Genomic DNA, 23,320 nt, shown 5'->3' on the forward strand with positions numbered 1-23,320 from the left:
GAAGACGATTCCACCTTCCATCCTGTAGAAGTTGTTTGCCTTTCTTGTTGTGTAACATGAACGATCTTGAAGTGTAATTAAGCGTGTCCTCAATCCTTGTTCCACTACCGTACTGATGCTCTAATTAGTGCTATCTGAAGGGCCAGGTGGCCATCTTGTCTTCTCCCAAAAGAGGAGAGTTATTTTGTACCGTTTGTGTTATCTAATTATTCATTTTAACATCTCCACCCTGGCTGCATATCCTCCACAACCCCCACGGTTTCCTTTTCCATCTTGACTCTCGTAGTGTCAGCTCCGAAAGCATATTACGCTCGCTCTCTCTTTCTATCTTTTTTCTCTTTCTTTGTTTTGTGTTATGTTCTCCTTATTCCCCCATGAGACCTGGTTTGTTTACTCTGCCTTTTCCACATCTTTCTCTGTGCTGCCGCAACGGTAATCTCTCTTTCAAATATTTGTTTCTTCCATCACAGGATTTTCCGCCGTGCGTCGCATTCCCAGAATCTTAACTGTGACTGTGACTCATCGCAGTCACTTTTTCATACTTGCCATCTCCCGTACAAATCTATTCATTCTGCCCTGTAAGACGCTCAGATGGAGGCACCGTTACTGTAGCCGAGGTTGGACGACAAGTTCCACCGGTGTGGATTGTCACATTTCCTTCCGCTTTGAGGCACACGGTTGCTTGTGCATGTCACGGCTCACATCCAGGTAGAAATGCATGATGGATGGCCAGGAGATGTAAGCGGCCAGGGAAAGTAATTACAAACTTTGCCTAGGGTAGAAATTTTGTAGATAAGCGTTACCTGAATGTCCAGGTGGATGGAAAAAGCAAACAGATGAGACTCTGTGAAGGTCAGGATGTTGTTCTACCAGAACAACAATAATGAGGCCACCAGCAATTCAACTAGCTTTGAAACATGAAATAAAGCGTCGCAGAGGGTTTTGTCCTTTTGCTGGCGACGGAAGTGGGCGGTTAAGAAACAGATTGGCTTTCAAATGGGAAAAAAGGGAATTCGTCACAATTTTCGTGCAGTCCAGTGGGAATCCCTCAAGCTGGATGACTTGGCAGGCGAGTGAGTGTGTTATGTAGGGCAGGACAGATCTGGTATCTTGCCCAGGTTGGGTTAATTACGTCCCGTCAACCTCTGGGAGGAAGCCTGAAAAATTAACTGTCAGTATAACATGTGTTTAGGTGTGTGTGGGTGGATTTTTCCCCCAAGAGACTGTCTATTCTTTATCATTCTGTGCAGGTTCATACAACATTGTAGGAGTTTTTTGACAGCATAATTGCTTGATTGTGAGAAAAGGGTCTTATTAATTTATGGAAAGGTGTATTTGCACAAAATCAAGGAAGTATTTGCTTAAATAGAAGGAACAAAGAATAAGTATATACAGGCCTATTTAGAATATACATATATACACTCGGAAATGATAATTGTTCATATTACTGTGCTAAGAAGATATTAATATGCACTTTTAAAGGGTTGATATGGTACAAAATTGTTTCTTTTACACTGAGAGTGACAGTACCCCAGAAGGTAAATATTTTCACATTCTGTCAGACAATATTTCAGGTGTGTTAAACAACCAATAGCAATCTAACATGTAAAATAAAGAATGGATAAAATGGAAAAAAATATTCCAGGATGTGTATTCATTTAGCACACACACTCCTGCCCATCAATGGTTGATTCTGGAGACTCGAGTAACCCCAGAGTGCAGAAGTTCAGATGGTAAAAATCAATGGAGTATGCAATAAACATAAGCAGCCTAATGTGTTTCTGCATCAGGCTTCACAATTCGATTCCTGCTCGCTGACATAATGGAGAGTTCCAGCAGGTGAGGGAGGTTGAAAACCGCTGTGATTGAAAGGTAATCTAATGATATGACACATGATATTTTGCGTCCGTCTCAGGCGGACGACTGTCCAACTTAAAAGAGAAGAGATGAATAAATAAATAAATTAAAAAAGAGGTTGAATTGCACTTACATGAATCGTCAGGATGAATGCGCACCATGACTAAAAGCCTGACTGTATTTAAAGCAAAGAGAGCGGACAGTGTGCTATGAGAGGTGCTGTATTACACTGTTGATGCTGTTTAGAGTATATCCAGACGTCTGTATGTGTTTCTGTGGTGTCAGATGCCACATCAACATGAGCCATAATTTTTCCATCATGACTTGCAAGTTAAAAAATAAAAATAGATTCATAGACTTGCATTGAAAGAGGTAAAAGTAAAAATTAAAGTAAAAATAATTAAATCACCCAGAAAAAAAAGCCAGAACACCCTTGCAACCACTTTTGAGAAAAAGCAAGAATGTATTCCTATTGGCCTGTTGATATAATTTGGCATATATAGACATTACTCTAAAGTGGAGGTTTCAAATGAGAACACAAGGGGTTGCTATGAGGGGTCAGCAAACATTTTAGGGAACGGAAAGTGTGAAAATGGAAATAAAACTCCCATGTGCTGTAGTTTGCATATAAGATTCAAGTCAGAGAAGTGTGCATGATTTCTTACTTAATTTCTTAAATGAAAATCAAGCAGGATTTATTCAAAGAAAGTCTACTTTTTTTTTTTTGCTATCAGACTCAGTATTCACACATGTTCACTGGAGGTGCCTGCAGCCTTTCTTTTCCTTGTCATTTCTCAGCCCTCCTTCCAAAGGTCATAAATTTGGCTCTTAACTGTCCCTGTGAAGCAGAGATCAGGGAGGGAGATTAGATGGCGCACACTAGATCGATGGCACATGGCAGGGGCGTGAGTTCAGTTCTTTCTGCCACCAGAGCATTGTCTCCAAGAGTTCTCCATCATGTAGGAAATCCTCCATTCACTGTTTTCTAAATGCTCTGCTTGATTGAGAAACATTGCACCTTCCCCTTTTATTTTTTTTTTTTTTCATTTATGAAGAAAGCTGATAAAACACTAAAGTTCTTACTTTTAAATTTGCTTAAAAATATTCTTTGCTGTTAACAATTATTTGACACAAAAAACAAGATTGGATTGTGGATTGTAGATGGTTTTATTAATTTGGTTAAATTAATAATTTGTGTCAATATATATTTGAATATAAACAATATTTTAATAGACATAATTATAAGTATTTTGTTTGTTATTATTGCATTTTATTACTGCTATTTGTTGTATTGCTAGTGCTATTCACTGTTGATGATATAATCTTTTCTCTCATCTCTCTTCCAGGTCTGCCAAATAGTGTTGGTCCAGTTAGTAAGTAAACAAGCTCATAGATCTATATCAACAGGAAGTGCAAGATGAACAGCTTTGCTTCTCACTTCACCTCAGGTCCACTTCTGGTTAAACATTTATTTCTGATTTTCATTAGATCTATTGGATATAAACTGTGCAACGTAATCTGATTGGACTGGAAGTTAATTAGAACAGGGTTTAGTTAAACTATTTCTAGAGTTTTCTGTAGTGAAGTTTATGGATAGACTAATTCAAATACTTACTTTGCATGCATTTCATGTATTATAAATGCTACAGGGGCTGTAAAACAGTTCAAGATCTCTTCTGAGGTAGAAAGAGGGGAAGATCATTTTAATATGAGAAATGCAGGTCTATGTGGTATTATCTGGTCCTGCCAGGGGCCTCATAAGCAGCAGACAGATAGAGTTACAAGCGCAGGGAGGTTGAATGTGAAAACTGGAGCCACAGAGATATTGAACAAGTCAGAATGCATGTAGAGCCCTGAATATTTCCACACGCTTCACTTCTCCTGAGTCCAGGACAAATATACACATTTCCTCTTTGGATAGATTGGTATAATATATCACAGGTGTATGGAATAACATTACACAAATCAAATATTCAATAATGAACATTGGAATTATTACAAGAGTGAATGAAGTATGATTTTTACATAAATTACAGTTAGCAGTTACCATCTGAAAGCTGGTGAACACACAAAAATAAATCTTGCATTTTTAATCAGAAATTTTTGTCAAACCAAGTGGACACTTCCTTCTCCTCTCCTCAAGTGTGTTTTGCATTTGGCCGTATAGCATGGCCTGTGCTGTGCCATTTTTTGCATGAGCTCACTTCATTATTTCTTGTTCAAACGCCATGCCATGAACATTCACTCACTGTCCTCATGGTGAATTTACACACCTCCATCGAGAAAGACACAAAGAAAAGAAACTCACAATGCAACCAGGGTCCCGAACAGATTAATGTTTAGCACCAAAACCGTCCTCTGACCATCACTATAACAATTATAAACCCCATTCTCTCTCCCTTCACAAAACTATAGCGAGTGCTTGTAAAGAGTGTCCTTGAGGACAGAGATGTTATGCCCAAGACTGAAAAAGAAAACACTGCAGTTTCCTCAGAGTTGCTTGAGGGTAATTGAATTCTTTATTGACTTTTCCCAATTCTATTTCAAGTTTATTAAGCCTGCCAGAATTGCCTAATGCAGGCATTAGAGCAAAATTAATATTTTAAGATGAGATTTTGGCCGTACAGGATTGCATTTCATTACTGGGATGGCATTGATTAAAATCTGTCACTTCTTATTTATCCAATTTTTATCAAAATTGCTAAAACAAAAACATTAATGGCGAGCAGATGCGATGAGTATCGCTCCTAATCACTTGCTAATACGGTACACATTTTATATCAATAATAAAACTCTCAGCATGGTCCCATGGGTATCACGACAGTGGCTTCTGTGTGTGCGAGTTTCATGGAATGTGATGAGAGAGGATAGCTGGATTTGTCCATCACTCAGAGGTTAAAATCTGTTCCAAACTGATAGTGACTCCGATGGTTGTCCATTGCTGCTTGCTTACTCTTTGTGTCTCACTAGACTCAAAAATTGAGAGAAAACTTCCATTAAAAAGGGTTGTGAAAAAAGTGTTTCTCCAAATATTAGATTAGTTTGATGGATCCAAATTGTGCATTTATGTTTTTTTGTTTTTTTTTAGTTATGTGTTTTAATACTTGAATGTTTTTAAAGCAAATGCATTGATGAGATGATGCTGACAAGCCAAGTACTAATCTAAAGAAAGAGAAGCACTTTATGATGTTGACACACCCTGAACTCACATTATCTAATTAATCTTACAGAAATTATTTGCTTTTCATCTTTAATTTCTTTCATAAAATATTACTGGAGCTTGAACTGAAAACTCATAGTGAAGTTCACGGAATTCCCCAAATCACATGGAAAAAGAGTCATTTCTCCCAATGTGATTGGACATAGAAGCCATTTCATAATGGGTCTTCAAGATGGGTTTCCTCTGTCAGTAACCTGCGTGTGCATGCTTTCCAAGTCCCCAATCACCATGCTGGTGAAAAAAATCTTTTTTCAAAGATGTGTCCTCGCTGGAATTCCTGCACCCTGTTCTCGTTTAAGCCCTGATATTTCCGCCTCTAAGGAAATGAATTGTATGTAATTATGAGGATATTCCCATCAAATCGTCATTTTGATTGTTAGCTATTTCTGTCATACAACCACACTTCAAATGAATCAATTTGATAAATTGAGCAAGCATCTCAAGCAACCATGAATACACATGCGCACAATCCAGTCTCACACCCGAAAGTCTGACACGATTTCCCTTCATCACTGTCAGCTGTCATTCCCATGTTTTAATATAGAGTAAGCCACAAAGCACAGCTCAATTACATACAATCTCTAGAGATGATCTGTGATTGGTCTATCGGTTGCTTGTTCTCATCGAGACTATCAGCTCAACTTTATGAATGACCCATCTGGAGATGTGTGTAGCTGTTTATGTGTACATGAGTCCAAACTGGGCCCGTCTTAGTGCATCTGACATCCGACAGCCAGTGCATTCAATTAACACCTGATTTCTCCTGTATGCATGCAGTTCGGCAGAACATTTCATCCCTAGGTGTCGCTAACCGAAATCAAGGTAGGGTACATTTTTAACTTGGATACAATTTCCTTTGATCTGACTCACAGAACAATTTTTAGGCTGATGTAAGAGTGAAACAGATTCAGCAGAAGTTTGCTGACAGCAACAACAGTATTTTTTGTATATTTGTTGTACTGAATCATTCCAGATGGACAAACGTCTTCTTTTTGCCTTTTCTCTTTCACGTACAAGTTTCTAACATGTCTGAAAGCTGTAAGATTTTTGAGCAATCAGCATTTCTAAGCTGAACAGCCATAAAGACACACGCAGAGATGATTTAAAGCGTTACGCCCTCCATTTTAATTAGGCATGGTGCTCTCTCTTGGGCCCTCTCAATATTTTCTCAGCCCTGCTGGGAATTTTTCATGGCTGTTTTAGGTAGACTGACTCAAGGTAAACCAATGCGCAGATGTCCAAAACGAAGCATCACGCAAACAACAGCCCTGAGGAAACAGCGTTTTTGATTGAATTGGGGGGTGGAGGTTAGTAAAGGGCATAACACTCATTGCCCCTTGGTTTGTTGTGGTGACTGCACGATGAGCTGATAACTTTGGGATTGTTCTGAGCCCTGTTGTTCTGCTGCTGTGTCGGACTGGCAGCGGGACGTGGGGATCTAAGCCTTACGAGCTCTCACACAAGAAGCCTGGGAAGCTCAACTACACTAATGCCAGCTGAGCAGTTTCTGCCAGCAATGCAGGCTTTTTCTTTTCTAAAACCATCAAAAACTTCCACAGCAGCTGCAGGGAATGGAACGTGCGCTGTACAAATTTGTGTTCTTTTTGTAGCGTTTTTATAATTTATGGCAGAGTAACAGAATTATTTTAAATTCTTGTTTTATTGTCAATTTTATGCTTTTGGTACAGACAGACTGTTTGGGTTTCTGTTGATTTAATATGTTTTTATTTGATTTATTTTGTCTTTATTTTGTCTAGTAGCTCCTCAAGTTGCTTTGTCAACCGTTCCTTCTGTACAAGTTGCGAACAGTAAGAGAGGTAGGAGGACTCGATTCATATACTCTCACTATTCTGTGTCAGTGTATGTTGTCCGAATTACCCCCTTCACAATGCCCTGAATGAATCCAGAGTGAGTCCTGTTACCTCCTGTACTTGCAGAACACCTACCCCTGACCCAGCTATTCCCATTTTGTATCATATAAAGTAAAAAGATCTTGATTTTAGTGCAATTGCTTACTTTGCTTTATGATTAGCTCCATCCTGAATCATCATGGAAGCTTTGTAGCAAATGCTTCAGAGACCCAAGTCTTTGAAAATTGAGAAGATTTTACTTGATGAATCAGGAGGGAAGTGTTCAAATCATGTTGACTTTGTCAGATTAACGGGTTATATACAGTCAGTGTTGCTGATCCGAGTGTGGATGAGAACATTGAATCTGATATAATTCCAGAGTGGCTCACAGACGAGAAGCCCGTCAATTTTTTTGTTAAAGTGGGCCCTCTAAAACATTTTCCAGGCAGAATGATTGACATATCCAGGCAGCTTTAGAGATCGCTTTACAGGAGATATGTCTGTCTCAACTCCTCCAGTCGGGGGACGGGGGAAAAGGCTACAGAGGAGGCCTGACCTCAATCCAGATCTCGATAATGAGAAGCCCTCCATTTCTCCCGAAAGCCCTGGAATCATCTCAGGAGGGAGGGACGCGGAGGCTTTATGAGCGTAACTCAGATTTGTCAGACCCTTTGGGTTGAAGGTGCTGGCCAGTTGGTTGACCAAGCCTCCCTGGCAGGTCAGGGTAATGTCTTCAGTTTGTTATGTTATGCCAAGAGCAGCATCCGGGCATTGAGATTCAGCTTCACTTTGAAACTAGGACAGACTCCTTGCGGGTCCTGGATAAACGTTGTTTGGTTTCTTTGGAGGCTATGGGGAAATAGATAGGAAGTTATTTCTGATTTGCTTGTGCTATTTCTCATTTTGGAGCTGACAGAATCAATACTGAAAAAATGCTTTGTCTTTCATTTTTATGGCAGTAGTTCTGTATAGAGGATACAGTTTGTGTACCCGTTCTCGACCTGAGAGGCTTTGTTATTTTGAGGGCATAGAAAATAGAAGCCATTGTTTTATTCCCGTGTTTGAAAGTTCCAGCTCCTTCACTACACCCTTCCATCATATCTGTGAGACAACTCTCCATGAGCAATAGAATATAAATACAGCGGATGTAAATTTCAAATCGCACGTGCACTCGCATTCTGCCAAGGTTGAAAATTACATCTGCTCTTGTTTGATTTCCATGTAACATTCCTGTTCTTGTTTTCCTCTCCATCGCTGTGGTTTGCTCAAGGCCAGCTCTCTAATAACAACACCGCTTCTCCATTCATCTTAAGGTGATCTTACATCTAACACCGCTTCTGCTGTTTCAGACCATCCAAACCTCGCATGCCATGGTGCCCCTCTTCTGCAGCGCCGCCGCAACTTGCACACACTTACCCTAAACACAGCCACATCTCTCTTCCCTTTTTGCAAGACTGCGAATGTTTCAGTCACTCCAATCGCTGCAGTTACATCGAGGTGCTAAACACCGTCATTTGCGTGAGCTGTAAGCACAACACTAGAGGGCAGCACTGCCAGCTGTGCAAGCTTGGATACTACCGCAATGCCTCAGCAGAGCTGGACGATGAGAATGTTTGCATAGGTCAGTCCTCCAGCACTTCCATCCACCAACACGGCTTATCTCACATCACACTCCCCACAAATCTGCCATCTGGCCTTCTTTTTCTATTGCTCCATCATCCTCCATCTCCTCACTCCCTTCTCTGTGTCTGTCCATCCCTCTGTCGTCACTCGATTCTCTTCACGCATGCTTGTGTGCGTCAGCAAAGTCACGTTGATCCACATCCTTCCAGTCTTTGACTACGAAACCTGCAAGTATGACATGTTGATTTACAGCAAATTAGGACAAAAGACACTGCATGTTTCTACAAAGCCAATAAAAGAAAAAGGAAAAGGTAGAGCAGAGAACAAAAAAAAGCCAGACAGGTGTCACTGTGAGACAGAGGTGATGTCTACCATCACACTTCCCCAGTGAGGTGTCTGGGAGGGCTCGCACCCACAGAAAAAGGTGCTGCATGTTGCATATGTCACTCTCAGGAAAGAAGAAGCAAGAGAAAGAAGAGAGAGAGAGAGAGGGAGGTGTTTGGGAGCAGGTCACGACTGTGTGACTTACACACACATCTTAAGGTGTTACAGGTCACAGACTCTGACCTCCACCTCAACCGAGCAATTTCTGTAGTCACAGGAGGGCCACCGAACTGTCAAAATAGGTGAAAAGTGCATCTTGGGAGAGGTTTATGTTAGTGTTTTAGCACAGCATTAATAATTAATAAGCATTAATGCCTTTACTTAGAAATGAAACACGTATCTGCTCTGTAGCAAAACCTTAAGGCTATGTTCGCACTTGTAAAGTGTTCTGCTGCGCTAGGCATCTGAAGGCACTGATGAATTTATACTGAAAGAAGTAGGAGAGTTTAAAAGGAATGATTCGTTTCTTCTGAAAACGAAATGTCATGATCAAAAATGCCATTACACACATCAGAGTTTCAGGCTGCACGTCCAAGTTCTGAGGAAGCACAAGAGAATTAATCAGATTCTCTTTTGAATTGATAATATTAAAACTGTTGCATATTTAATACCCCTCAGTAGCTCAACATCTGCTCAAACTGTTTGTCATCTTTGTAGATATTCAAGAAAAGCAGCTTTTGAATGGCACTCCAGCGCCATAAACAGACCTCAGTTAATTGGCCAGATGTCTTTGGGTGATCCATGACCTGGATAGTTACTGACATTGTCAAAAACTTATAGTCAACACGAAATTCAAATTTTCACTTTACTTGAATAAACCCAAATCATGCAATACATTTATACTTTAAGGACATAGTATCAAAGGATTTATTTATTATTATCAGTATTAACAATATTTGAGTTGAATGCACTTATGGGGAGCAACAAATTGTCTAATCAGGAAATCATGTGACTGTCTTTGTTTCTCTTTTGTATGTTCCCTTCCTTCAATCATGCCACTCATTAAAGCTAAACTACATATATAAATATGTTTTCAGAAAATTATTCAGAATACACAGCGCATTCATTCAGAAATGGTCTACCCTTTTACATTATGGGACTTCCAAGATGTTGAGCATTCACAAACATTTCGTTTTCCTCGCTAAACTAAATGCCATTGTTACCATTTTCCACCATCACTCACCTTCCCCAGTTGATGCTTCTCATTTTATTCCTTTGAAATGGTAGATGTGAGGTAAATATTCAGATATAGAGGTTATAAATCTGTCCTTTGTAGACTAGCAATGTGCATGAAGGAGGCAGCAGAGGCCCATTTTGAGCGAAAAATACTTTTTGTGTTGAAAACAGAGGGACTTTATTCATGAGCTGATCTGAGGCTGAAGACCGCAGACCCCATCTCTCCACTGTGTGTATGTGTGTGTCTTGTTTCTACAGACTGTAATTGTAATCCCTTTGGCTCAGACACTGATCGCTGTAATGGCACAGGATATTGTAAATGTAAGGAGGGAGCGACAGGGGCTAAGTGCCATGAGTGTCTGCCAGGATATTTGTGGGACAATGGCTGCAAATGTAAGTAGAACCTCCACCCAACCTGCAGCTTCAGTCCCCTGCTCTCTTTTGCGTCTCTCTTTCTCTACCCCTCCCTGCCTTCTTCTCTCCCTTTTTCTATTTTCTCTGTTTGCTGCTTCTTTTTGGCTTACCCGGGAATGAGCAGCTTGGTTTGCTTACAGCACTTGGAAAAAAAAAAAAAAAACTTGGACTGACTTCCGTTCCGAGGCTCAGTCACACCTGTTATGCTGCCTTGTTAGTGGTTTAACTGCAGAATTCATTTCAAGGGAATTATTCTAATCATTTATTAGCATTGTTTTTATTAATAGTATTATTGTAGAATTTTTCTCAAGCACAGAGATAAAGCACGCAAACAATCCTCGGGCACAATCCCATGCACATGCACTTGCGCGGATGAACACAGGCAGCTGAGCTAATATTTGAAGTGAGCAGAACATTTGACGCCTGCGCTGTTTTCTCTGGCTGTTTGCTGTTATGGCCACACTGCGATGGCTTGTTCTTCTGTCTTGGCTCCAAGCGCTGTGGTTGAAACAATCCATAGGTCAAGCATTGATTTGTATTCATCAATGTGCTTCCAGCATCAAAGGTCAACATTTACCAAAGCCTCAGATATAACAAAGGGATGTTGGCTGTAATAATGTGAGATGGACAGTCGAGTAAATATGTGTCTATTGTGTTTAGGGCAGCTTTAGACCCAACACTACAAGGCTTGGTTTAGCTGAGAAGCAGAAATTCACAACATTGCACATGTCACAAGATTAAAGTAAACCAGAGTGTTTGGTGCAAATAGTGACAAGTGGCAAATACACTCCCATTACTGTTTGTTCTGGGAAATATATTGGACAGAAATAAAGAGACGTGGCTCTTTATACACATCTATCATTCACCAGCATGAAGATGCATTACCATGTGTCTTGAGCCGATGGTATGCAACTAAAGTAAAGCACCATAACCATTTTAATTTGATGTTGTTAGACTTCCTAGACAAGAGATTTAAGTTTGTTGAATTTGTCTCATTCAAAGTCCCAAATGACCATAATGTGTGTGATAAATGCAATCTAATGCTCATTTTTCTGATCCCGTCCATCTGTATGCAGATTTCAGTATGCAATTAAAGCTAGAATCTTTCTTCAAATAAGCCTTTTCTTTCCAGAGCACCATGCAATCTACTGCTGTTCTCAATAAATATTATCCCTCTTATCAAAAGCAAACCCAGTAAATTGCTTGATTTATTCTCTTATTACCGTTTATTTACATGGAGGCAAATTGCGAATGCAGAATTGGATGTTGAGCATGTTTTTCCTGCTTGTGAATGCACATGCTTTAAACATACAGAGCTTCTGTTGCGCACTTAAAATAGGTGCTTATATTTGTGTTAGATGTGCATGGGCTCTAGGGAGCATGATGTAGGCTATAGGGGTTAAACTGTTTGTAGGACCAACAGCAAAGTAAATAGTTTCCATGCCCCTCTCCATTGGAAGGTAAAGGTGTTTGTTAGCACCCATAACAGCTATAAATCACTGACGCTGCTCTTCTTGCCTCAGCACCTTTTCCTGGTCATCAGGGGATATCAAACTGAGGAGACAGAAAGAGTTGAACTCACAGGGTGAAGCAAAAAGACCCAAACTCTTGAGAGATACATTACCTGCAAAACTGTGCCTCTTTTAAGTCTTTCTTCAGATGAAGCACAAGAACACTCTTGCCAAAGGCCACAGTTGTGGAAAAGGCAATCGATCAATTTGCTCTCTTTCCCTCAAAGAGGAGGTGTTCTAAAACTCTTTCCACAGACACAATCCACTCATTACCTCTTACTTCTTTCTGTACAATCTCCATTTCATGAACAGTTTGGTTAAAGACAGCATTGATGTCTCAATTGCAAACAGTCAATATTCCATACACTTGTAAAGAATCAATTCATTTATAATAGAAAACATCTACAGTAGTCTAAATGTGTTTTGAGCAATGTAGGAGTTCTGGAACACTGAATCGATAAAGAATCTGTCATTTTCATTCATCATTTCTTTATTGTTTCTTAAAGGGCAGACAAGACATGGTAAAAATGTGCTCACAGACACTTGATGGTCAGGTCATGACTACACCAGAATAAAAAAAATAAAGTTGTAAATTAAATATTATTACTGTTTAAAGTTCTTAAAGTACATTTTAGGTTTTATTTCAATGTTTCTACTCTACTTTTGCACTATATTCCATTTATTGTCATTTTTAAATTTTGACATATTTCCTTATATTCCTTATATATTTCCTCTAATTTAAGTAGTCTTTACAGATTGGACTGAAAAATCTGAAACAAATAATGGGTTAAAAAAATATTTTAACATCATAATTTACAGGCAATTATTGTCAAAATACATTATATACTTATATCTTAACAATTTTTGATACAAATATTCCTTAACATTTGTTTTTTCTTAAGTAATTAATTATTATTTAACTTATTTTAATTTAACTATTATTATTTGAACTAAATTTGTTCTAAACATTAATAAAATTATGATTTGCCTGCAAATAATAACGAGACTGATATTAATTGAACCCATTCAGTCTTTATGCATGTTAATCACCAATAATTCAAATAGCTTGTTCATCTTGCAGGTACAATTTCTGGGTCTTGTTTTGTGGTACGAGTGTGGTTTTTCACTTGGGAGCGATTGATCTACATCGTAAAAAGATTCGGCAGTGATGAACAGAGGGAATTATGGACACAAACAGGGGCTCATTTTTCCCTGACTCAACCATAAAGCCCGTATTCACACAGGAGATGGAGAGAGAGAAGCTGGAGACCATGTAGTTCTGCCAGCTCCCTAATCAGCCTGTTATGACTGGGAGAGTTACACCTCCTCTCTCTATCATCCAGCTCTTCCTGTCAGCTCAGTCCAGCCCAAAATAGCTCAGTAACAGCCATTAAACAGATGCTGCGACGCACAAGACCTCAGAACCATTCCTCGCAAACTGATAGAGGTCAGCGTTTGTGCGTTAGATGATTATTTTCCAATCGGCAGGATTACAGTGCTTTGATGAAGACGTGAGAGGCATGGCTTGTTCATTTGTTTTTATTTGTCTCTGTTGGTTTTGCTAGTTTGTGCTGGAATTTGTTTGCCTGAAGCTTGCTCAACAGCTTACGTCCGAGGTCTGGCCCGAGTGTCCCTGTTGTTAAATGCACCTGATACACCTGAGGGGAATGCAAGTCATTGTCAGGGATTTGGAGAAAGCTCTGCCGTGTTAATGGTTTGGGTTAACGGCAGAAGGCATTCTCTTTTAGTTTGAGGTGGCCCTTGAGCAGGGATGCTTTTTGGAACATTTTTAATCAAATCTCAAGAGTTCAATTTTCTGTAAGAAAAAAAATCTATTAATATTTTTTGCTTATGAATTTCTATTAATAATGATATTCGGTTTTCTACTTGTGATTCATTTCAATCAATACTTTGCCTGCACTTTGTATTGACTATTTCTGTCTATTTTCAGCAATAGATGAATATGTGATATCTCAGGATAGAGCTCTATGTAATCATAGAAGTGTTCATACTTGTTTGGGTGTAGCCTATATATGTGTGTGTGTGTGTGGGTTTTTGTCTTCTGCTTACCCTTTTCCTCTCAATGCCACAGCCCGGGTGTGCGACAACGAACTTCTGCGTTGCCAAAACGGCGGCGTGTGTGTGAACAACATCCGTTGTCAGTGTCCTCCGGCGTTCACCGGCCTGCTGTGCGAGAAACCGCGGTGCGAGAACGAGCCGGGCGGCTGCGGAGGGTCGGACTCGGGCCAGGCTTCCCTCCGCCCCCCTGGGCTGATCCTGCTTTCGCTGCTGTCCGTCCTGGGTCCCGTTTTCCTCGTGGAGATCTGCCGGATCCTTTGAGGGGCAGATCTCCGATTGTCCAGCTTCTTCTGTATGAGCAGCGCACCAGACCCACCGACACTCGGCCGGCCATGTGGAATGTGCCCAAATATCAAAGCGAAATTTCTGAGGATGACAATAAATAATACATCAATAAAAATAGTATTTATAAAAATTGATTCAATATAAAAATCTAAAAGTAAAAAAAAAAAAAAAAAAACATCAAGGTGTTATTTATAGAATTTACCTGAGCATATGCTTCATGAAGCAAATAAGAGGAAGTAGAGACGTGAACTAAGCCATAATAGATACTCACTCCCCTAACAGAACGAGAGAGCGACAGGGATTGGAGCGGACAAGACTCATCCCTTTCCTCCCTTTATCACCAAGGCAACGGGAGCTGCGTTCAGCCAGCGGCATGTACAAGTAAAGCCAGCTGCCGCCCCTCACCTGAGCCATTCTGGGTATCATGTTGGCTGTAGACTGCTTTTGGCTATTGTGACAAGGAGCGATGGAAAACTGTCCGAACTGGCAATTAAAAAAAAAAAAAAAAAGATATGGAAAAAGACTCAAGTAAAGAAAAAGAAACAAGCATTCTTTGCTGTCAGTGCATTGTGGATATAAGGAAATCTGTTCAGACTGTCACATTTGATCCGCTTTCGAATTGAGCTCGTCCCGCCAACACTTCCCACCCCACCTTCAAAACTAAACTTTAGAGTGTCCTTTGTGTCAAAAGCCCCGTCCTTCCTCCACCCTGTGCTTTTGTGAATGTTATTCTGTAACCCTTGATATTTTTTTTTTTTTAGTATATATCATTTTTTGGTTTTCCTTTCAGTCTGTGTGAAGTTAGTCACGCTCATGTGGCGCACCCCTTATCCTCCAAAAAATAGAACTGAAAAACCCATGACTTTGAAATGTGACGGACTGTTTGCTGAGGCCACGGTCAAAGATGTATGTTTTCACCCAAACAAGATGAAGTGCTTAGACAGTCATCAGTGTATTTAATTTTTGTATTAATACAGAAGTTATTTTCTTGACAGAGTAAAGATAATGTAGAACATATACTTTTTTGTATTATTGCTGAAATGTGTTTAAGGGCAACATTTTAGTGCGTTCAATCAAGGTGCATAATGAATTAAATATCTGATTATGTTGGTCTGAAATTCATTTTATTTCGGTTACACTTTTTTTTTCCTCTTCAGTTGGATTGTGAAGTTTTCCTAAAGTATATTGGCAACGTGCTGGCATCAAAGAATATCAGTTTACATACAGTATATATACTGACATGTAAAAAAGAAAATCACACCAAAGGACATTCTAAATGTTTTCTTGTTGCTTTAACACTGAGAAATTTAAGTGAATAAAACTTTAAAAGGACTTTACGTAGCTGTGTTGTACTGTTTTATGTGTCTTTTATTGCAGAACCAAGAATCTAAATAGCCCTTGCTATAAAAGCGTGATAAATAATCGCATATGTCTTTATATAACACATGCATATAAATTGCATACTTTGCAGAATAGTGGAAAATGCTTTAAGCCTCAGAATTTTCTGCACACCATTTATCTCAAATTCAATACAGTAATGATTTGTTTCAGTGAAACGCATTATCGGATGGGCAGAATTAAATATTAACAGCTATCGATGTCTGTTTGAGAGCCTGTTTTATGGAGTCGGTCTTGCCTGTGAGTAAACTGCCCATCTATCGCACGGGTTTGTTTTAAGCAGAAAGTTTTACAGCCTTTTTCACGATTATAAAGTGTGTGACAATACAGGCCTGCTAAATGATTCATTTCGAAGGAGATGCTCCAGAAACATTTGTCTTTATCTGCAGCGGTTCTTAGTAACTGGGTACTAATTTATGAATCTTGTGTTTGTGTGCGTTTTTTTATGCGTTTGTGCATCCGCTTTGAAAACAAAAGAAATGTTGATTAAGTAATATTGCACTTTCGTGTCGGTTGTAAACCAGTCCACATCGTATATCATTCTGAAAATTCAACACAAGTGATCAAATAATGAACTTTGTCATGTGGTTCTTTACATAGGAATGGCAGTATTATTTACTGAAATTATGGTTGTTTTGAAAAAAATTTTAAACTTTCACGACCCAATATATTACACCTTTATAGCTGAATAATTATTGGCAATCCCTGCAATAATGCAGTGGTACAGGTGTATATATATATATATATATATATATATATATATATATATATATATATATATATATATATATATATATATATATATATATATATATATATGTATATGCAACATTAAATAATAAGAGATGCACATTTTTGTATAGGAAAACCTAAAACATTTATCCATTCATATAAGCAAAATAAAAAAGTTATTTTTGCACATTTTTTTAACCACACACCCTAAAAAAGATCAAGTAGTCCAGAGACACTCTTGTAGTTATTCCCTGGCTAAGAAAAGTAGAGTTCACCATGGTGTACATTTGTGTTATATTGGTTCAGAAATGCAACGCTCTCTTTATCAAGGCAGACATATGCAACACTGACAAAGAGAATAAACAATTCAGTGCATCTATATACTCAGCAGATCCACTGTGTATTCAACAAATTCTTTGAACCATGCCAGCAAACAGGCTCAGCCAAAATCAGCTGCATCGTTCCAGTTGTTCACTCCTATTTATAGGAGCAGAGATACTGCAGATTATTTTCTAAATAGATCCGGTGGGTGTTTTTATTTCTGCATACATTATTACATTTAGTTCTATTTTTTTAAAGCTACGTCAAACTTTTTTCTTGAATCTGGAGTTAATCTGCCCTTGAACAAGGCAGCCTATTGATTTTTAAATCAGCTTTTCCATTTGTTAAGAAGTTTAGCTTCAGTAAACATGATTTTTTTTTTTTTACTCCAGGCGCGTTCAACTTTTTTATTGATAACGGGAATGAAAAACTGAGGATTCTTTTAACGTTGTCCACTTCAGGCTTTTGATTTATGGGTTCCCGCTGAGTGTAAGACTCGCAGTGTTGCACACGTTTATCAGCTTATATCACCATAACACACATAATAACATATTTCTGGGATAACCCATTTGAAATGATAAAGTCACAACAACACAGAGGAAAAGTGAACCAAGGTTACCCAAAGAACTGCTAAACTCAGATGACCGACTGGCTTCGGTAAGATCATTATCCACCATTCAGCGTCTCGCTTTTCTTCCCAGAACAAAAGCATAACTTTGGCTCCGCATCTAAGTCCTTCTCTTGGAGGAGCAATGGTGATATTGTTCCCTCTGCTGCTAATGGGAATATCTCTGCAAAAACTCAGGCTTTCTAAAGAGAGACCACACTGCATTTTGGTATTTGGCTGCAAGAAGACATTCATTTGTCAGATTTGATGGAATGGAGAAGCTCAGCCTATTGTATGAAGAGCGAAAACAAGGTGGACGGGTTCATGTTTGCACGCTAAAGGTAGAATACATGAATGAAGTATAGCACTGTAGAATGTGTGAGCGCTGGAGAATCCTGAAGGTCAAACCATTGTGGAAATGTAAAAGGTCTTCAAGATTGTTTGGCATGAATTCATTTCAATAACAAGAAAAAGTCAGACGAATGTAGGTAGAAGCACCAGCACAAAGAATAATATGAAAGAACATTTTAATAGAACTCGGAACATTTATGGAAGTTCAAGAAACCCTGCGGACCGAAAGCTTGTGTGGAATATGAATGACCAAAAATTCATTACTCGTAACCTTCAATGTTTTTAAACACATAAAAGGTGAGGGAAAAATGGGAATCGTATCGAGTCTATTACAGCACTTTGGTGTTCACAATAACAAATCTTTCAAGTGGCAATTTACACGATCTATTCAAAAGCCGCTCAACTATGAGATGATCAAAACACAATGAACGCTGAAACAATAATACGCTAATTCACACCGGCCATCCAAAAAGTAGATGAGTTTGTTTCTCCATCAGAACGTTTTGGAGAAATTTGACATTACACCACTTGGTCACCACTGGATCCTCTGCAGTGAATGGGTGCCATCAGATGAGACTACTCCCAAACGATTTTCTCAATGATTAATTTCTCCAAATCCCTCCTTTGCATGACCCTAATCTGCAGTGATTTGTCCGACTGGTCCTCTTTTCATTTCATTTCATTTCACTTTGTGTGCAGCATTACCGGCATGTTTTCATTCACTTAGAACTGTGTGCACAAACGTAGTTTTCAAAAATTCAAAACGGGACAATTTTTAAAAAGTTCTAAATGGTGGATCCACTGAAGGAAGTATTTATATAGGTTAGGTACTCATAATATTTAAGTTGAAATCATCTTGATGTTTTAGTTTTTTTAAAAAACACAGCTTTTTACTTCACAACTTTTTCCCCCACCAGCATTTTTTTAAAAAGTTGCCAGCCACCGCCAGCATTTTTGATGATTTTCACAGAAATTTGACGGCCTTTAGAATATTTTCTGCTATGCATATATGAGCATAATATAAATCAAAATATAGAACCAACTTTAATAAGTTTATGATTTATTATCACTTGAATGCAGATCCAACATTTCGGACAAAAAAACTGTAATAAATTTTTTTATCAAAAGTGTCCTTTTTTTATAAAAGTACTGCATTTTCAAGCAAAATACGTTTATAATAAAATAATGCAATACATTTATGACAATCATCCTTTTTTTAAGCAAGTTTTTTTTTCAAGACAGAGCATGCGTTAGGGATTTCCTCACCGTAAAAAAACACCTAAAAAACACAACTTTTTGCGGGGAAGCGTTGTAACCTAATTGACAAGATATCTCGTCGATGGCTGGGAAAAAGTTCATCGATGTGGATTACTTCTGAATTATTGAGAGCCTTTTGGACTCTTATTCTGACAGCACTCATTCACTGAAGAGGATCCGGTGGTGAGCTAGTCATAGAATGTTGTTTTTATGAATCTGTTTAGCCTAAAGATGACTAAATGTAACACTTTAGTTGACGTTAACGATAACTTGGCAGGACGGCACCGCTTGTGATTAAATACAAGAAGATGGCGTGATAAAAGAGATATTAAAGTAGCGGTAAACTAGTTACTTAAAGGAGTGGGCTGATATATACGGTGTTGAAATAGAAAAAGGTACACCAAGTAACTTTATTCTGTGATTTATTGCGCATTTAAATAGTGTTTTCATTACAGAAGAATTGCGGACCAAACCGTTTCTACACTTGATCAGCTAATACGGCCCAGATTACTCCAGCACAACTTCATTAAGCCACCTAGCCTCATGTGACGAATGCATATAAATAAAAATAAAAATATTTCCTGGCACGGACGAGTCCCCGGGGCAGAGGCAGGTGTATGACTGAAGATTATTCTTGCCATTTTCCAAGTTAGTTTTTCACACCTCTCCAGAATACAAAACTCTGAGATCCAAATATACAAGAGGTATATTGCTGTGTATCGCTCTCTCTCTCTCTCTCTCTCTCTCTCGGTGTCTCAGAGGTACACACACACTGACACTTTAGCAGCACTGCAAGCATATTTTCTCCGGCAGTGGGGAAATAGACTTCTTTTGCAGTATGGCCAAGATAAACTAAAGATGTAATGCATTATTTAGACCTACGGCATGCCCTTTCCAGAGGTAGATAAGCAAGAAGTGTGAACACCAGACATTGTGGATGTAATTTCAATGGATGGATGTGTGCGCACACACACTCGTAGTTATAAATAACAATGTGGATCAGGGTTAGAAACGAATGGTTTTATACTCTTCTCATTAGAGCAACTACTTTCTGTTTCATGATCGGTCTGGCAGCCATGTTTAAAAAAAAAAAAGGACAAAAACACTGGCTCTGTTGTATATGTTGGTCATCTCTGTTATGTGGTACATTTTGAAATTGAACTTTGATTGCTCTGTGTTTATGTTAAATATAATCATGTTTAAACAGGAGAAATGTGCTCTAGTCGGTCTCAATCACAAATCTAAATGAAATTAATAAAATCCATTGCTGATATTTGTATACATCGTACTCAATAAAAGTTACTTTCTGTTATTGTTTGTTTGTTTATTTGCTTGTTTCTTAGGGTATCGCAAAAATAGTTTTTGGATAAATCTATAAATTGACTGCCAGTTAAAACAATATTTCCAAAGTTAAAGTATTTTTCATTTGAGATGTTAATCTAAAAGATGAATTGAATTTTAATGTATAATTGATATATGATTGGTCCAGTGTTATTTTTTTAAATTATGTATTTATTATTATAATGTAGTTGCAATATATGCTTTATTATTATTATTATTATTACTGTTATATATAGTAATTATTAATTTAATTCTTATCTTGCATTAACTATTAATTTTAGGCTAACATTTTAGTTTTTTATGTTATTTTACTTTTTTTTATCACCAAACTCCATTTTTAATAGTTTCAATTTTAACGAAAATAGACTGGGATTTAAAAATGTACAGCAAAATAGGAATAACCCTCACGTTTTAAATAGCCACGCGACAGATATTCATAGTTGCAATATAATTTTTGTCTTTCAGCTTCGCTTCAAAAAACGCTAAAGAAACAGCAGTGTGAATTTCTTTTAAATTGTATATTATTCTGGATTTCAGTGCGTTTAACAGCTCTACGTTACTATAAATGACCGAGACGGTCTTTGATCATGCTCAAGGCCAAAGCAATCTCACACGACTAAAGAGCGCTCCACTATAGAAAGGAAGCATTGTAAGTGGTGTTTGCTAAGGGAAGATTTACCGTTTTGTCCAAACCCTATGATCCACCCAAAGCACGTATTCAACTACCTAGCAACCGCATTTAGGTTTTGTACACACAACAACCTCTGACACTTGTCCCAAAATACACTGTGTGTCGATGTTTTGGTTGAACACTGTTATTACTTTAAGCATTAATATTTGAGGACATTGGGTTTTGATTTTAGATGTTTAGGTTTCTATTTACTATATTCGTTTTAGGGACAGAGCAGTCGTGTTCATAAAGCTGATTTCAAAAAGTAAAGGTCCCGTGTTGCACAAGTGCAAAAATCCCTTCAGTTAATCAGAGGTCACGGGAGATCAGAGCCTCTCGTCCTTCTCTCTGATCAGCGCTTCTAAGACGTCCCGCGACAAGCAGACACTCAGCTAATGAACATCTCGCCAGCATCCCTCTGCCCTCCCTGCAAAGCTGCTCTCCTCTCCACCGTCTCCTTTGTTGATCTGACCAAAGTTGGATCTTTACAAAGCGAAAAATGACATTCCGGGTCGAGGACATCAAGGATGGTCAAGGTAATGAATGGCCACCAGATGTCCGTTATTAGGCTAATGCAGTCCTCCCCGTTTCTCTCCGGGGGGACGGCGGCTCTCGCTAGTGGAGCACGCACAGAGATGCCGCTGAAACTACATGAGCTGCTGCAGACCTCGAAAAAAAAAAACTCTGGCCAATATTGTTTAAGCATTAATACTCTTCTGTGTCACATGATCCTTCAGAAGGTATTTATTTTAATGTGCTCATTTGGTACTCATTTGGTAAGAAACGTTCCTTATTACCAATGTTGAATCGGTTTTGTGGAAATCATAACACTTTTATTTATATATTTTTAGAAAATATACTGTTATGCTGATGTTTCAATTACAGGGTTATTAGTGTAACATCCAGGCTAATAGCAAAATTATTACTTATCATAAAGCAAGTTATTTAATTTTTTTTTTACATTGAACTTAAACAGAAAACAATTGTTTTATTTCCATTTTAATAATGGAAATAAAATAAGCTTACCTTTTTTATGACATTATGGTGCAGTGCTATTTTAAAATTATTTAAAGCACCTTTTATATGTTCTTTTTTAAAATATTTGTATTTATTTTCAGCAGGTTTTTGTGCTGATTTGTTGCTAAAAAAAAAACATTTCTTATCAATATCAGTGTTGGAATCACTTTTACTGCTTAATAGTTTTGTGAAAACTGTAATACTTATTTTGTTCAGGATTTCATTGAACAGTATTTCATTTGCAAAAAAAAAGGATAATGTCAACATTTTTATTGTCGTTTGATAAATTCGCTGCTTGAGGTACATTTTGCAGCCGTTCAGAATTTGATAGTTTCGCAAAAATGGATGTAGAGGCACGTATTTCCAGTGAGCTTATAGGTTGCATTTCGAGGCATCGATGAGATCGCTTGCGAGTCAGCAAAAGTCTCAATTCGCTTTCTATTTAATCACTTCTCTTTGTGAAACAAACGTAAGCACCAATGCCAGATTTGCCAGCGGAACTGGCAAGAAACCTGCATTATCTGAAACTGGCTTCAGCCTTTAGAACAAGTCGAAAAGATACAGATCTTACTTACCTTTAGTCACGTTTGGCAATGTGAGGTTTTTGGCTAATAAACCAGCTCTTGGCTCTAAAATCCGAGCCACGGGGAATACAAACACTGTAATTTCATGTGCTTCTTGTCTGACTGCCAACACTCCCGACTGTGCAGTTGTTCTCCATGGATTTTGCATTATGCACACAGACAGATATTCAAAAGTGTCAAGAAAAAAGGGAAGTGGGTTTTTTTTCTATGAACGACATATGGTGCAACCCGGGATATTATTATAAACGCACATGTTTTTTTTTCACAAATGCAGCTCAATGCAACAAAAAACCAATCCAAAGGTCACAGATTCTGAGCTGCGGACTTTAGTATAATCTTGTGAATATTATCAATTTAAAAGTGTACCACTAACATGCCAAAGCATTTTAAGAGGACAACATCAACACAACTGTATTTTTGCACCGTTGTTGTGAAATAAAATGAAAATTTAAGGAAAAATTCACCCCGAAAAATTAAAATTCATTATTTACCCTCACCCCATTTCTGTGTTATTCCTTTCTTCTCTACAACACAAAAGATGCGTTTTTTTTCTTGCTCTGCTTTTCAGTATAATAAAAGTGAATGAGAACCGAAGCTGTCAAGCTACAAAACATGACAAGAGCGCCATAAAATCATGATCTTT

At 38.2% G+C, this 23,320-nt stretch overlaps 1 protein-coding gene across 6 annotated transcripts in view; it reads left to right on the forward strand.

Annotated features, from left to right (window-relative positions):
* ntng1a (netrin g1a) overlaps positions 1 to 15,735 on the forward strand; it is a 73,631-nt gene extending 57,896 nt beyond the window's left edge. For 2 of the 6 annotated variants that reach the window (XM_043227038.1, XM_043227039.1), the window contains exons 5-8: positions 3,204 to 3,230; positions 8,381 to 8,548; positions 10,369 to 10,503; positions 14,128 to 15,735. In XM_043227038.1, the coding sequence (XP_043082973.1) occupies positions 3,204 to 3,230; positions 8,381 to 8,548; positions 10,369 to 10,503; positions 14,128 to 14,375 (578 nt within the window). In that variant the 3' untranslated portion in view covers positions 14,376 to 15,735. Of the gene's footprint in view, positions 1 to 3,203; positions 3,231 to 5,854; positions 5,900 to 8,380; positions 8,549 to 10,281; positions 10,504 to 14,127 lie in introns of those variants that run through there. The other 4 variants (XM_043227043.1, XM_043227040.1, XM_043227041.1 and 1 more) reach the window with 4 other exon arrangements.
* Positions 15,736 to 23,320: the final 7,585 nt, after the last annotated feature.

The sequence above is a fragment of the Puntigrus tetrazona genome, chromosome 24 (assembly GCF_018831695.1).
Source record: "Puntigrus tetrazona isolate hp1 chromosome 24, ASM1883169v1, whole genome shotgun sequence".
Taxonomy (NCBI): domain Eukaryota; kingdom Metazoa; phylum Chordata; class Actinopteri; order Cypriniformes; family Cyprinidae; genus Puntigrus; species Puntigrus tetrazona.